General features: G+C 40.4%; 1 protein-coding gene across 1 annotated transcript in view; it reads right to left on the bottom strand.

Moving 5' to 3' along the window:
• The window catches only part of LOC103771961 (NXPE family member 3-like), a 15,071-nt gene extending 497 nt beyond the window's left edge, over positions 1-14,574 (bottom strand). Inside the window, 6 exon segments of the mRNA XM_008939282.1 lie at position 1; positions 4-77; positions 1,030-1,236; positions 3,875-3,948; positions 6,565-7,325; positions 14,482-14,574. The exon segment at position 1 is cut by the window's left edge and continues 497 nt beyond it. Coding sequence (XP_008937530.1) covers position 1; positions 4-77; positions 1,030-1,236; positions 3,875-3,948; positions 6,565-7,325; positions 14,482-14,574 — 1,210 coding nt within the window.
• Positions 14,575-14,825: the final 251 nt, after the last annotated feature.

The following is a 14,825-nucleotide window of genomic DNA, read 5'->3' as shown; positions in this document are numbered from 1 at the left end:
CAGGATGTTGTGCTTCAGGTCCACAGACATGAAAGGACCCACGTTCTTAGGACTCCCCAGGTTAAATTCCACCAGATCTGAAAACCCAAGAGCATGTGTTACTGAGAGGCAGCATAAGAGGTTAAAACTACCAAGCAGGTGCTAGGACAACAGGGCAAAAGTAGCAGTAGATAAGGAAATCTAGAGATAATTCTAAGAACCTGAAGATAATTCTAAGAACTCTAAAATGAAACAGAAGATTGACATCATACATGTGCTAGCTGGGTATTTCAGAATGGAGTTTATGGGTGTTGAAATCTGCAAGACAGCACCGTTCAACTTGACAAGGCAGTCAATGCCTTTTCCAAGTTTCCCAAACTATTTGCCTCACTCTCTCTTGTAAAAAAAAAAAATTTCCAAGTAGATTCCTTCAGTCACTGCTGCCCTATGAATCCAGTGTTCACGGGAACCCTTCTGGCAACTTCAGGACTGTTAAATTTAAGGTGACTTCAACTTGCAGGCATTAAGGAATCTCAAAGTTTGTGTTTCAACACAATTTAACTCCTTTAAAGGTAACGGGTGAAGGAAGAATATCTAACTGGCTACTGAAATTCTGTTAAATTAAAATAAGAGAAATACTGGTGATTGGTTTTGGGACCTTTTTTGTAACAAAAGTTATTTGCTGCTTCACTCCAAGTCACTTATCCAATTGGGATGCTGAAAGGCCTTATGCAGGCACCCTGACTGACTTCTGCCATGCCCCCAGGGTGGCCACCTTAACTCACAGCCACAGCAGAGGTCCTCACTGGTGAAGTGTTTTACTTTGCAGATACTTTGTGGCACCCTTTCTAAGGCCTACATGTTTCCACTGTCTGCTCAAATATTTGGCTAACTGCCTTTCTGCCAGAACTTGTGAGGATGTTTTGTCTTTACTCTTCTGCTGTTTTGTCATTGTCATTCCCTAAGATCAACTGTGTGTTTAAGGTGTGGGGAAAAGTTTTGCAAAGGTCTCTAAGGACAAAACCAAACTTAAAAAAAAAAATAGATAACCTGGAACAAATGCTGTCAGATATTCAAACCACTGCCTTATTGTAGAGTCTCCAAACAAGTGGATTACTTTCCCTTGTAAGCACTTGATTATATCATCTGACTTGTTAAAATGATGGACCCAGTGAGCTCTGGACCTCCACTGGTCTTCATAGTAATAACCAGAAGGGGAAACTGTGGGATCTTCAGCTCTGTCCATACTGCTTGAATCTGGAAGAGAAAAATTATTTGAAATATACAAGAAAAGCAGCCTCCTTAACCTTCACGGACACCTAGCCAGTGATGTTTGAAAGCCTTCTCTAATTTAAAGAGTATGGTGCACTGCATACATTATAGAAAGCTCAAGACATCACACTTCTGCAAGGCCAAGTATTCCATGCCCTGTTTCTGCAGCAAAACCCACAACTACTGACAGAGTTGGTTGAACAATGATAGTTTAACATGGTTTAAATTAGTGACCCTGATGACAAAATAAATTTAAAAAAAACCCAGTATCTGACATCTTTAACTCTTAGAAGTGCTCAGTCATGGACACTTGCAAAAAGCACAGAGAAGTATAGGCAGAAAGATCAGCCGAGCATCATCTTCCTCCAGCCTGGGCCAGACCCCATAAGCCCCAGGCCACCACCCCTGTGAGCTGAAGAGCACTGCTCCCCTCTTGTGGCCACTCTGTTTGCAGCAGGGCAGGATGGGGCAGCCACACCCCAGCAGCACACCACACTACACCCAAGGGGACAGCCTGCAACCACCCAACACAAAAAGCAAAATTAAAAGTCAATCTATGAAATAACACACCCCCCAACGCTCCTGCTCCAATCACACGTGCTAGAGTAGTCACATCTGAAACATGAGGACTCCAGAACTATGAAATGCCAGAATTACAGGTATGACCAAGCATTTTAATGTGTCCTTTGACTGTATGAACTAGGGAAGTATCTAATCCATGGATTTCATACTTTCTCTCTGCTATCTATCCCTTTCCCCTTTCACTGCCTGGGACAGCTGGCCCCAAGAAAACATGAGACTACACCAAGGAAGCCCTGTTCTGTAGGACACCAATTTAGCTTGCAGAAGTTGGATAATAGGTTGCAAGAAAGGGTCAGAGATGTCAGGAAGAGAAGCTGCAATGTCATGGTTATGTCAGTCAGATATTACCCTGTTTCTCTTAGTACTCAGTGCTATACTGGTACATCCAGCTCCTGTGAGGTCATTACAGGCTTCTCCTTTCCCACGTGTGTGTTCAAATACCTAAAAACTGGAGAAGCACAGAGCTGTTCCCTGGCACAAACACCAGCTCTTTAAACACTTTTGCCCACCTTGGTGTGGAGACTACCTGTTAACAACAGCCCTTGGCCTCTCCTAACTTGTAGCTGTTTAGGAAAGCACATATGGCCAAAATCATGCCAGGACCACTTTAACTCTGTAAAAGTACAAGAAGTGGAATTCCAGGGCCCAGAAGCATCCTCTGGTAGATGATTCATGACAACACAGGTGTAGCCAAACTCTAAACACTCAAAATAATGGTTAAAAAAAAATGAAAAAATAAATCTGTCCATAAACATTTAAACATCCATTCCTAATTGGGTTTTTCAGTCTCACTGTTTCTCTATAATCTTCTCTGTGTCTTGCATAGAAGATGTTGACCTCCTTAGAGCTCACAGGGACACTTCACTAATACATTTGTATCACACAGTATAATCACAAGTACTAAAAAGTCATTAGAAAAAAATTATCTTTGGATGCTTCTTTAAATCAGGCAACATGGGCAATAAAAAAAAAATCCCAAACACTAAATGTTGACTGATCCAATATGTCTAAAACAGGAATCTTACAAAGACAAGAGACAAAAAACCTTCATATGGTCATATAATTAAAGACTAATTCATAATGTGAATTCACAACTTCTGTTTGTTCATTTCTTAACCTTCTATGTGAAAAGGTTTCCCTTTTTTGTCTTCTAAATTTATTCTCCAACTACACACCTATTTATGAAGACAGTACTAGAACAACTTTTTGGTGCTTCACACTAAACCTAACACCAGCATTTCAAATCTGTGCATAGTGTTGTACAAGTTTTGCTCCATAATTCAGAAAGCCATTACTTTTGGATTTTATAGAAAAGAATAAAAGCTCAAATCTGAGTAGTTACAAAGCAAGAACAAAAATAAAAGAAGTTTTCATTTCAGAAAAATAAAGCTTTTTTAACACTCAGCTTGGTCTACATTTACCCCCAAACAGAAAGGTATGTGCAAAAATAACAGAATAATGAATTTAAGTGTGCTGCTATCAATCCTAACCAATCAATACATCCACGATCATTATACCAACATATTAAGTGCATTTATTCAGGGACCCTTCTTCTTAGAAGGCATTTCCCCAATGAACACTGTGCTACTTCTGTTAACCCTTTTTTAACCCTGCATTAATACTCAGGAAATGCAGGCAGGCTTTATTCATCTGTAACTCCTGAATGAAGGGTGACACAATCAAATTCCAAATCTGCAGCAGTTCCTGCGAGGAAATGAAGATTTTAAAAAAAGCAACAAAAACCCCCATGGTATTTAAAGGATCTGGAGAAAGAAGGGGAAGAACTGCTGGCCTAATAGAAGCAATTTTTTTTTAGGGAACAGCAAAACTAAATATCAAAAATGCTGTAGGCTGTTTCCCCTGAAGACTTTATTGCTCAGGTCAGGAACATTACCTTTAAAGACTCCTACCATCTCATTAAAAAAAAAAAATCAAATCATTACCTCACAAAGAGCAAATCAATTATTAACTCATGCTTGTTGTTCTTTCTATAAAATTAATTATGAATTACAAACAACAATATTATAAAGGTTCACTTTACCTGTAAATGCCTTGGGCTTTACAATCACCGAATCAGGTCCACTGGAGAGTATTGGCCTTTTGATATTCACATCACTTGAAAAAAACGACAAAGGTAAAATTTATTGTAAAATTTGAAGGTACTATTAATCTCATTTTTATTGACCTGCTTCAAATACATACACAGGACTCACACTAAGAATTTTTTACTTCTTATTCTGTTTCCTATAGCTAAGAGCATTCTGTATTAATAATCTCCTTGAGACCACTATGAGTATTCTGAATCAGAATTCAAAATTGCTTAGCACTAGGACACCAATCTTGTGCACACTTTTACTGGCACAAGCCTAGCTAAAGCTATCAGGGCTGCAGAAGCTTTGGTGATTTACCACAGAGATCTCGAGTTATTTAGAGATGTCCATGCTTCTTGCAGGGAGGTTGGACAGGATGGCCACTGGAGTCACTTCCAACCCAAGACATTCTAAGATCCTGTGATTCTATGGCAAGCTCCCAGTCTGTAGGAGGTATACCACTGCCAGGAGACAAACCACCAAATGGGTTTGCTGCAGCTGCAGCAGCAGCTCCCAGCTCTCTGCAGGTGCTTACCACAGTAGACACCTCTGCTGAGGTAGTTAACCACTTTCAGCCCTGGTAACGGCACGGCCTGCGCCGCCGCACGCAGCAGAGCCCGCGCCTGTCCAGCACCACCCCACCTGCAGCTCCTGCTCTGCACCAGGCTGGGGGGGGTGTGTCCTGCCCCTGGGGAGACAGAAGTACAGCCAGGGTTCAACCAGCTTCAGACATCTCCAGCATTCGGGTCTTCCAGTAGGACAGCAATTTGCTGTATACAGAAACAAAGCTCATCCTCCTAATCTCTCAAAGACCTCAGAGGCATTTGTCTGTGGACATCAGTGAGTTCTGATCATTTTGTCTTGGACACATACCACTACTGTACAGTTGTGACAGACACAGAGCTTAATACTAAGCTCTTGCTCTGTCTTGTTGCTGTTTTGAAGAGTACCTCTGTCTAATGTTCTTCTCCACTAAAGAAATAAATTATTTGGAATTTCTACAAGTCATTTCAGTCAAGAGTCTTAGAGCTGAAAAAAACAAAAACAAGCAAAAAAAAATCCCACTCCCATTTGGAAATATCACCCATCAATATCAGCCATATTTTACAGATGAACTGCCAGAGGCACAGAAAATCAAAAGACCCACCTACAAACTTGATAAGGAACAGACAAAAAATAATTCTGCTGATACTTACTTTTGATTTCTGGTCTTCAGTTACACACATGCACATACGCTTTCCTAACTATTTGGAGCTGCTGCTCAGAAGTCTTGCCCAATTTAAGCCCACAGTGGACATACTGCTGAAGCTTTCCTTTGACACCTTTTTTGGAAAGCAAGGCAATAGCCTACAATTTTCACGCTACACAGGAGCTAACTTTGCCCAACTTCATCCTAGGGTATATAAAGAAGCAGTTCAATACATTTATCAATGCACTAAGATTTTTTTTGTTTTGTTTTTTTCCTGCATTCAGCCTTTAAAACAAGATGACTGTGAAACTAAAGTAGTGGGATACTTTATATAATATGCACAGATCATTTCCACTTGCACAGGAATTGCTTAGCAGTTTGTTCTACTAGGTGTTTTTCTCATGACTGACTTAAAATTATTCCCAAGATTTGAAAGCTGTACTGAACAACAAGGAAAACATTGCATTACACGTAAGACAACTTCTGCTGAGGATAAAGGCAATTGGTATTTTGTGTGAAAATAAACCCAAAGCCTGTGCTTTTTGTAGTGTCATGGTTTATCCCAGCAGGCAGCTGAACACCACACAGCTGCTTGCTCCTCCCCTGCCACTGCAATGGGGGAGAGAACTGGGAAATAGTAATAATAGACTAGACCAACCCAGTGATGCACAACGCAACTGCTCCCCACCTGCTGACCGCTGCCCAGCCAGCTCCCAGGCAGTGGCACCCACCCACCTCTCCCTGGGTTTAGATGCTGAGGGTGACATCATTGTGTGGTGTGGAATCTCCCTTTGGTCAGCTGGGGTCAGCTGTCCTGGCTGTGCCCCCCTCCCAGCTTCCCGTGCCCCCCAGCCTACACCCTGCTGGGGTGGGATGAGAAACAGGAAAGTCCTTGACTTATTATAAACACTGCTTAGCAACAACTAAAACGTCAGTGGGACGTCACCATTATTAGCATCTTAAATCCAAAATACAGCATAGTACCAGCTACTAGGAAAGAAATTAACTATCCCAGCTAAAACCAGGACATTTGGGTAGTTCAGACTTGAAGCCAAAAATGCATCTCAAAGCATTGTTATTTATATCTCAAGTGGAGGTGTGCAAACAAAAAACCAAAGAAACAGCTCACCAAACCATCACTAGATTTTTCACAGCACACTCCTGTGAAATATAGTAGGTGCACCAGAGTTAAATCAAAACTTACAGAGACAACAACACTCCAGTTCTTCATTTAAGATTACTGTGTTCTTGCAGAGCTGAATGGAGGGGAGGAAGGGAATATTCAATAACTCACATCAAACACCTGCTCCTGCAGATACTCACCTCCTCTAAGGCAATCTGTCATATTTCACCAATAACTTGAAGCTGGTCTTGAAGAAAAACAAAAACCACACCAAAGCAAGCCAAAACTATTACTCGACTCATTCTATATAAATTCAACAACATACATACCTTTGAAAAAATAGGCTTTCCTCTTGTGTCAGAAGACCTTTCTGATATCCACCCTTGGCGTGGCTGATTCGGCTGGCACAGGACAGCTTTCGAGGCTTATAGCAGAACCATGGCTCTCCCGTGTAGAGATCTGTGAAGTTACAGACTGGGAGATCTCCAGGCAAGCAAATATTGCACTCTGTGGTTTCCGAATACCTCCCAGACTTGAATGAGCTTTTGAAATAGACTCTGTCTGGCCTTTCTTCTCGTAAACGCAGGAGGACTTGGATCGCTTCACTCGGGTGGACAAGTGACACAGAAACTTTGACCTCTCCTGGCCAAAGCAAGGTAAAGAAGATTTTGTAAAGGCCATTATGGCAATCTACAATCCTTCCTGTCGCTCCAGCTTTCAGCAGCGGAGAGTGAATTCGTGCCTGCAGATAGTCCCCACCATACTCCTTGGGTTTCCCTTGGAAATCCTTCATACGAACAAGCACCTCCAACTGATCGCCCACCTTGAAGGGCCCGCTGGGTTTCACAATCACAAAGTCACTGTGTGCAGGGTCACTGCTTTGTTCAAAGGAAATTTTGCCATCAGGGGGCTTTGGCCACTGTATTGCAGCAAGCAACGACTCCTGTTCTGCTTGCTCTCTTTTGGACAAAGTCTGCTGCTTATACCCACAGTAAGGCTTCCTGGTAGTTTTGGTTGTCTGTGATAAAGAATGCTGGACATGGTTTTCTGTTATCCAATTTGATCCTGAAACTGTGTCATCATCCAGGTGCTGGGAAGGAAAAAGACTAACTGAAACTGTCCAACTGAATGAAATGCTATGAGTAACAGATGCTTTGTCAGAAAGCGATGCCAAGAACCAGAATTTGCTTTACAGAGCTTCAAAGCTCACCAAATGAAGCAACTTTACTAGAAAACAAATCTATCACTTTGACCATGGGCTTTCTAAAGAAACAGGTGGGCAACCTGTGGTTACACTGCTCTGGCAAAGAGGTTTATATAAATCAGGACTAAAAGTTTCTGTGGCAGTATTTTGGCTACCAGTGTATTCTGTAAATGCCAGCAATGTGCAAAAAAAAAAGTTACAAAAACTTGTACAATTCATTTGTAAACTGTAACTCAGGTTTCACTTTCTTACTGTAGTAACATTTCCCTCTTTGAGCACAATGAGGTCTAATTGCTGCCCAATGTAACAGAAGGAACCAGGGTTTCTTTGAGACACTGCACTGCAGATGAAGCAGATGCATCCCCTCCACATGCAGTCTACAGAAGTCTGCTGTATGTAGCAGCTGCAGCCATTTATCTGGGCACACTCACATTACTTTCTACCTAATTATCTGAAATGTGGCTTTCACTGCAATGTACAGACTGAAAGAAGTAGAAGGAAGGAATGCTTCAGGGCAATGAATTCATGAACTGGTGGGCAAGTAAGATAGCCTAGAACAAGCTAGGACTAAGTAGGAAAGAAATTATTTTTAAGATTTTAAAATCTACATACACCACCTTCTACAGCCATGTGAAACACAAGGAGAGCATCCCCTAAACCACAGAAGAGTTCAAAAACTTAAGTAGTTAAATACAAGTCTAGACTAAGAGCATTCTAGTCTAGCAATGCTAGACTGAGAGCAGAGAATTCTGCTGTGACTGAAGATCAATGTCCAAAACTTTATTTTTATGCAAATAAATCATCTTTGTGACATCACACAATTTCACAGGCTTGCATCAGGGAAATTTAAAAAACAAAACAGCCTAAGACTACAGAACTACCTGTGAGTTTCTTAATCAGCAAATCCAAATTTACACCTTATATAAGCACAAAATCAGCAGTTAATGAGTACTTAACAGGTATATCTACTACAACTTACCTGTACACATATTTCATAGAGAAGTAAAATGTTTTTCTAAGAAAAGATTAAAATTATATAACATGCCATTCACATGGCATCAGAGAATATGTTAGTCTAGATCTGAAAGATTGCTAAAAAAATTACACTATTTAAAATTTCTTTTTAAAGATCATTATTCTTATTAATATCCTAGAGTTTTCCATTTACTTCCTCTGTAATTAACAGCTCAGTGACGTACTAGAATTCCCAGCACTGACATTAAAGCCTTATTTATTGTTATAAACCTTTCTTAGCCCACTGAAATATCACCTAGAGTACATGTACATACTAAGCAGTTTCCACCCCACTACACTTTATTTGAACTTGCCAGTATGTTGAAGTCATTTGACAAACACAAAATATACTATTTTAAAAGAAAGTCAATCCAAACAAGCAATAGAAACACAGAGGCTTTTGAAGGCTGTTACATAAGAAGTTGGTTTTGATCATGATCATCTTAAGAGAATGAGCATGCGAGGAGGTAGGATGGATACACAGAATCTTCTCTGATAGCTACATTAACTGGAATTTGAAACTGTGAATTGTTACATTTTAACTATAAGTTGTAAATTGGCAGGTATCCACAGTTACACAAAATATTATTATCACAATAGAAGCTTTTGCTTTTGTTTTACATATCCACCCAGGATTTAACAAATTCTCTCTGAAGGACATCTTAGGTAACTCATGTTTATTTCAGTTTTCCATGACAGCAGGAAAAATGAAAACCTATCACTGCACCTTACTTTTGCTAAACCAGTAGATTTCAGGCACAGTTCTACTTCAAATCTTGCCTACATGCATTCTTTAATTAGTTTTGGGTTATGGATACCTTCACAACTTCTTCCTTTCACTTGCTCATGTATATACATAACAGAGAAAATACTGCATGGAAACATTTTAAAAAGTTAACTATTTTGATACATCCAACAAACTGGTAGCCATGCCTCAGTCAGCAAAAATATTCAAGCATTTTACTAAGGAGGAGTATAGACAGAAAATAGGTGTTTGGTTAATTCTTGTGTTCAGTGGAAGGTCTCAAGAGAAAGTTTCTGTATTTCAGTTGGTTCTTCAATGGTTGGTACTTCAGGGCAGGGGGACATGGAAGAAAAACAGCCATCTCCCCTCTTCATTTGAAAGGGCATCTAAGAAGGCCTTGAAAACAGACCTATCACTATTTTTAACCTTCCACAAATTTCTTCAGAGTTGAAGTTGTAGAAGATGTCATTCATAGCCTAGCTAGCCCTTCTGAAGTCTTTCCAAGGGCATTGCTCTATCCTTCAGTGGAAATGGTGCAGAGAATACCAAGCAAACGAGATGCTCACATTCAGAAAACAGCAGAGAACATAGTTTGATGTCTCTAAGGCAGTCCACCTACACAGCCTTTTTAGCAAAGCACAGGGCCACAGCTCTTCACTTGTGCACAGCTGAGGTCCCAGACAAGCATGATCACTTCAACTCCAGCACCACCAGGTCACCAGCCATTTAGCAGAACAGATCACACCATAAACATTTCCTCAGTCAGTCTTCAGGGGGGGCTGGGGTGGAATCTCTATAAAGAGATTCTATATCTTTTATTCTATAAAGGTAAAATCCGTGCTTCTACAACATCCTGAAGGACCTCTCTCTTTCTCTAACATCCTTGTTCATCTTTACAGACCTCTCCCATGCCCAAGAAGGATCACATATTATTGCAGAATTATAAGCTTACGTGTGAAAGTAAACTACACCATGTATGCTATTTACAGGAGAAAATACACAGATTCCCTTTCTCAGTTATGGCAGGGAAAGCTCTAGCATCAGTTCAGACGCCAAAGATCCTTGACTAGAACAGAGAAGCTTTCCAAACCATCTTCCTTTAAGTGCTCTCCAGGCTCATTTCCAAACAAGCGCTTAAGTTGTCCCACCCCTGTGGCTACACGTCTTGCCCTGAGGCAGGCTAATAGCTTAGTCTGTTCCCACTCCATTTCCTACCCACTCTTTCACTGGCATTTCCAAATCCTTCTGTCTCCTGTATGTTAAGAAGTCATACTGAGCCTATGAAGACATGTAGGCTCTCTACTCTAGCTAGTGGCCAAACCAAAATACAACTTCTTTAAGTAGGGCAGATAAAGAGTGTTTCTCAAGATTTTTCAAGAGCCCTTTTACTTTATGACACAGATTGAGTTCTTAATAGTCTCCACATTGAATAATACTTGCCTTGCTTTGTATATTTTCATACATACTCCATTCAAGGTTTCTTGACTTTGAGTGCAACTCCTAAGAGGTTTTGTTTGTTGGATTTGTTTGAGGCTTTTTTGCTTGATCATTTGAGGGGAGGGTGTTTGGTTTTGTTTGGAGGTTTTTTTAGATACTATATTTGCTACATTCTGAAATTAACAAGAAGCCAAATGTGACCAAAAGTAATTTAATGGATGTCTGCCAAGTAACAGAGGCAGGACAGAATGGATTACATATCAATTAAGCACAAAAAAAAAAATCTACAAGCTGTTCCTGGTGCATGAGAGTTGTCATAAAAAGAAAAAAGGAAGCTGTATTTTCAGGGGAACTAATGAATATTTTGGCTCAATTACCCAGTTTTTAGCTGTCTCACTGCCACCTGAGCAAAAATTAGATGTCAACGTCTAGCCCCACCCAGGCAATCATGGTCTCAAAGATATTCTAGAAAGGTCACAAGGTACTGTAATGACGGTGGCTGATAAAAAAGGTAGAGTATTTCAATTGCTATTGAAAAGGTGGAACTCCATTTCAAAGCCAAATATCTTCCACCAGCTGTAGCTCTTAGCTTGGTGTAGCACATTAAGAATTACTGTAAACCTACATATTTAACTAACATTAGAGCAGGAAACATCACAGGAGTTTCTCAGGTGACAGGCAGGGTGTGGGGAAATTCCAGTTTGCCTAACAGAGTTTTAATTTATGCAGCAGACACTAATTGAAACTGAACAAATACCAATTACTGAAAGGTAAGTAATCTTATTTTCAGTAATTTTACACTCCAGGTACTTTACCTTTATTTGTTGTCTAAGGCATGAGATTAGTTCACTCTTCACTGTCTCACAGCACTGAGTGGTTTCTACGTTACTCTAAGTGTCAAAGCCAATCCTAAAAAGCCATCACCTGATAGACAAATGCTCCAGCAATAATCTGATTAAGATGCAGTTATCTTTTGTAGGCACCTGCAATTTAGCAGCAAGAATAAAAAAAAAACACACACAAACAACTTTGTTACAGTTCTTTTGTTCAGTTTCAGTGATTCCACACACCATTTCTTCGTTCCTGCAAGAACCTCACTCTCTCCCCCTACACTCTCATTTTTCAAGTACTTCTAAACAGAAGAATGCTCACAACCAAACCCAAAATTGTCCTGTCACTCTAAAGGCAATTGTTACAAATACCAAACTGTCCTGTAAAGTGCAGGAATGATGTTGCTCCTTGGCAACAACCCCATACTTCATGGAAAATTGTTGAACATTTCATCTGTCTGACTGTGTTTGCAAAAAAACAAAAAACCCAAACATTTCTTCTGCTACTACAATGCAGTGCTCAGCTGTGGACAACAAGGAAGGAGTTACTCTACATGGAAAGGTAAATTAAATAATAAGCAGGCTACCAAATATTTTGTGGACAGCTTGATTTTTTTTTTTTTTTTTCTTTAAGCACAAGGTAAGTAAAGTAACATTCCAACACGTGTAGGACTGTTAAGAGGGTATCATTAGTAGTTTAAGAATTCAAGAGGGAAGATTCCAACACAAAATACAAAATTCTAGAGAGAAAATGCAGGGAGACTGGATGGAGGTTAGCTGATAATTGCCTTTGCTGTTTAGTTTTAGCCAGCTAGACTATACGATTTGGTGACAAGCAGCATGTCTGATGCATTTACAAATACATTTTCAACTGCAGGCTCTCCTTCCAGAGCCTGAACAGATTTGATTACAGATATTCTGTGAAAGCTTTCTAAGCCTTTTACTGGCTTTGATCTCTGAATGAATAAAATCAGCACAGATACCTAGACTAAACTGCCTGGAAATACATGCCCAAGACAAATACCAGCACAGGTCCATTCAGAAAAGTCAAGACAACAAAAGGGGTTAGAGTTGCATGTTACATCAAAGATTTACTGGAAAAATAATACTTAACTGAGTTTGGAATTGGAATATCAGCTATGTAAAGGTCAATGAAGCCATGTCAATACTTATCTTGAATAGCAGCAACAAAAAGCATAGACTGAGCACCCATACTGCATTTTTCATTTCACTCTTGAACCTCTCCCAGAGCCCTTTTCTTCAAGAAATGTAACTTTTAAAAAAAAAGAAAGTAAATAATCTAAGATTCAAAATAACACTGTTCTTCATGCAACATCATAGGACAGAGAAAAACAGACAAAAAAAGCCACCTCGTATGTTACCCAAAAATTACCATGTTAACTCCAACCAAAGGTCCATCAAATACAGTATTCTGATATTTATTAGCTTCCAACAGCAGCTATGTGTGAAAAGAATATAGGCCAAATATGTTGTGATACTTTGTCCTGAAAACTAATCCAGTTTCTGGTACTTCATGGCTTAGAGACTTCTTTAACGCTAGGGTTGCCATCTTTAAGATTTAGCATACCCTAATGGATTTTTCTTCTGTGAATTCATCCAGACTTTTTGAATATTTGCCTTTAGCAGCCACAGTGTTACTGCAAGGACTTCTGCAGCTTTGCTGCAATCCACAAATAAGCCACTCCTCCTTTTGAATCCAGCCTCTGCAGCATTTAACATCTCCACTAGCACTTGAATAGGTAAACATTCATTCTTTAGTTACTGCTCCTGTGTCACTTAAAAATTCAGACCTCTCAAACATCTTCTTTGCCCTTAGAACCTCTTCCAATTCAGCTATATTTTTACTGGTGTGAGAGAGAATTTTACAGACCCTTTTTGGGACCATGTCATTTGTGCATCACTAGCCAGGAGGAAAACCTGACTCTGCAAGCAGGATACATACAACTTAAAAGCACAAAACAATTATTGATTGGCTAACACACATAAAAGACACAAATTTAATGAGGTATTAGGCTAAGCATCATTATGCTCACCCACCAAATGCTGCACTGGGTAGTCTAGCCAGGCAGGTAGCCAATGGCAGGGTCAGCCTACACGGCTCCCTGTAAGGGATGCTTGGTGATTTTATTTGTCTTGACTTTAGTCTGGGGTTACTGACTAATGCGGACTGAAAGTACCTCTGCACTGAAGTGGTAAGTAAAATGCAAAAATCTGCAAGTCAGCCACAGCAGAGGGAAAAAGGAAAAGGCAAAGAAAAGCTGCTGCATCAGCACAGGCTGGAGATAGCGAGCCAACAGCTCTGCAGAGACAGACCTAGAGATTGTGATGGACAGCAAAAAGACCACAAGTCAACAGCATCACATTGTGGCAATGCATTAACAAGAGCATAAACAGCTGATCAAGCAAAATGATAATTCCCCACAGCTTGACCTTGGTGAAGCCATACCTAGAACACCGTGTCTGGTTTTTGTACATCTTGCACCAGAGAAACTGGAGAGACCCACTAAGAGCCCCTTAGATGGTTAGGGGACTAGAGTATGTGACAGAAAGGAGACACAAGGGAATCAGACCTTTTTTTTTTTTCAGTCTAGAGGAGACCAAGAAGAGATCTAACCACAGTCTTTCACTACAGAGGAAGTGCATCAGAAGTACACACTGAAAGGACAAGAGGCAGCCTCCACCTGCACAGAAGTGAAGCGTACTTCCCCCCGAGAGGCACGCAGCACTGCAACAGGCTGCCCGTGCAGGCTGGGAAATCTAACTGTCCTTGGAGACCGTCAGAAACTCAACAATGCCCTGCAAAATCCAAGCCAAATCTGGTTAGCCCTTTGAGAAGGGTGTTGGACTAAATGCCTCCAGACATCCCTTCCAGTCTGAACTTTCCGTCATGGCAAGTTGTAGCAAAATGCTGTCAGAGTCACAATTCGAACCTCACAACTCAAAGCAGAATTAAGTTGCTCAAGCCGTACTTGGAGAAGAAACGGGCTCCACTCACCTCTAACTGGAAAAAATTATGGACCAGCACCACGACAGCCAGTACTGCCATAAGCAGGCAGAAGATCTGCAGTCTGAATGAGTCACGCCACATTGTCCACTCATGTCTTCCCCTCCCATGTTAGACGCTGCCATGACTTCCATTCATCACAAACCTGAACATCATTTTGGCCCAGTATCACACCACAGAATCCAGTTGACTTCCACTTCATTCCTGCAAATGCATTTACAAAAATTACATCAAGTCCCCAAAATATTATTAGAATATTTATTCGAGTTTAACAGTGAAGCATATAAACATCAGAACCTCACATGACAACAACTGGTGCAACAGAACTATTAAGA

This window comes from Merops nubicus, unplaced genomic scaffold (assembly GCF_000691845.1).
Source record: "Merops nubicus isolate BGI_N331 unplaced genomic scaffold, ASM69184v1 scaffold22904, whole genome shotgun sequence".
In the NCBI taxonomy this organism is placed as follows: domain Eukaryota; kingdom Metazoa; phylum Chordata; class Aves; order Coraciiformes; family Meropidae; genus Merops; species Merops nubicus.
This window is presented reverse-complemented; position numbering and strand designations above follow the sequence as displayed.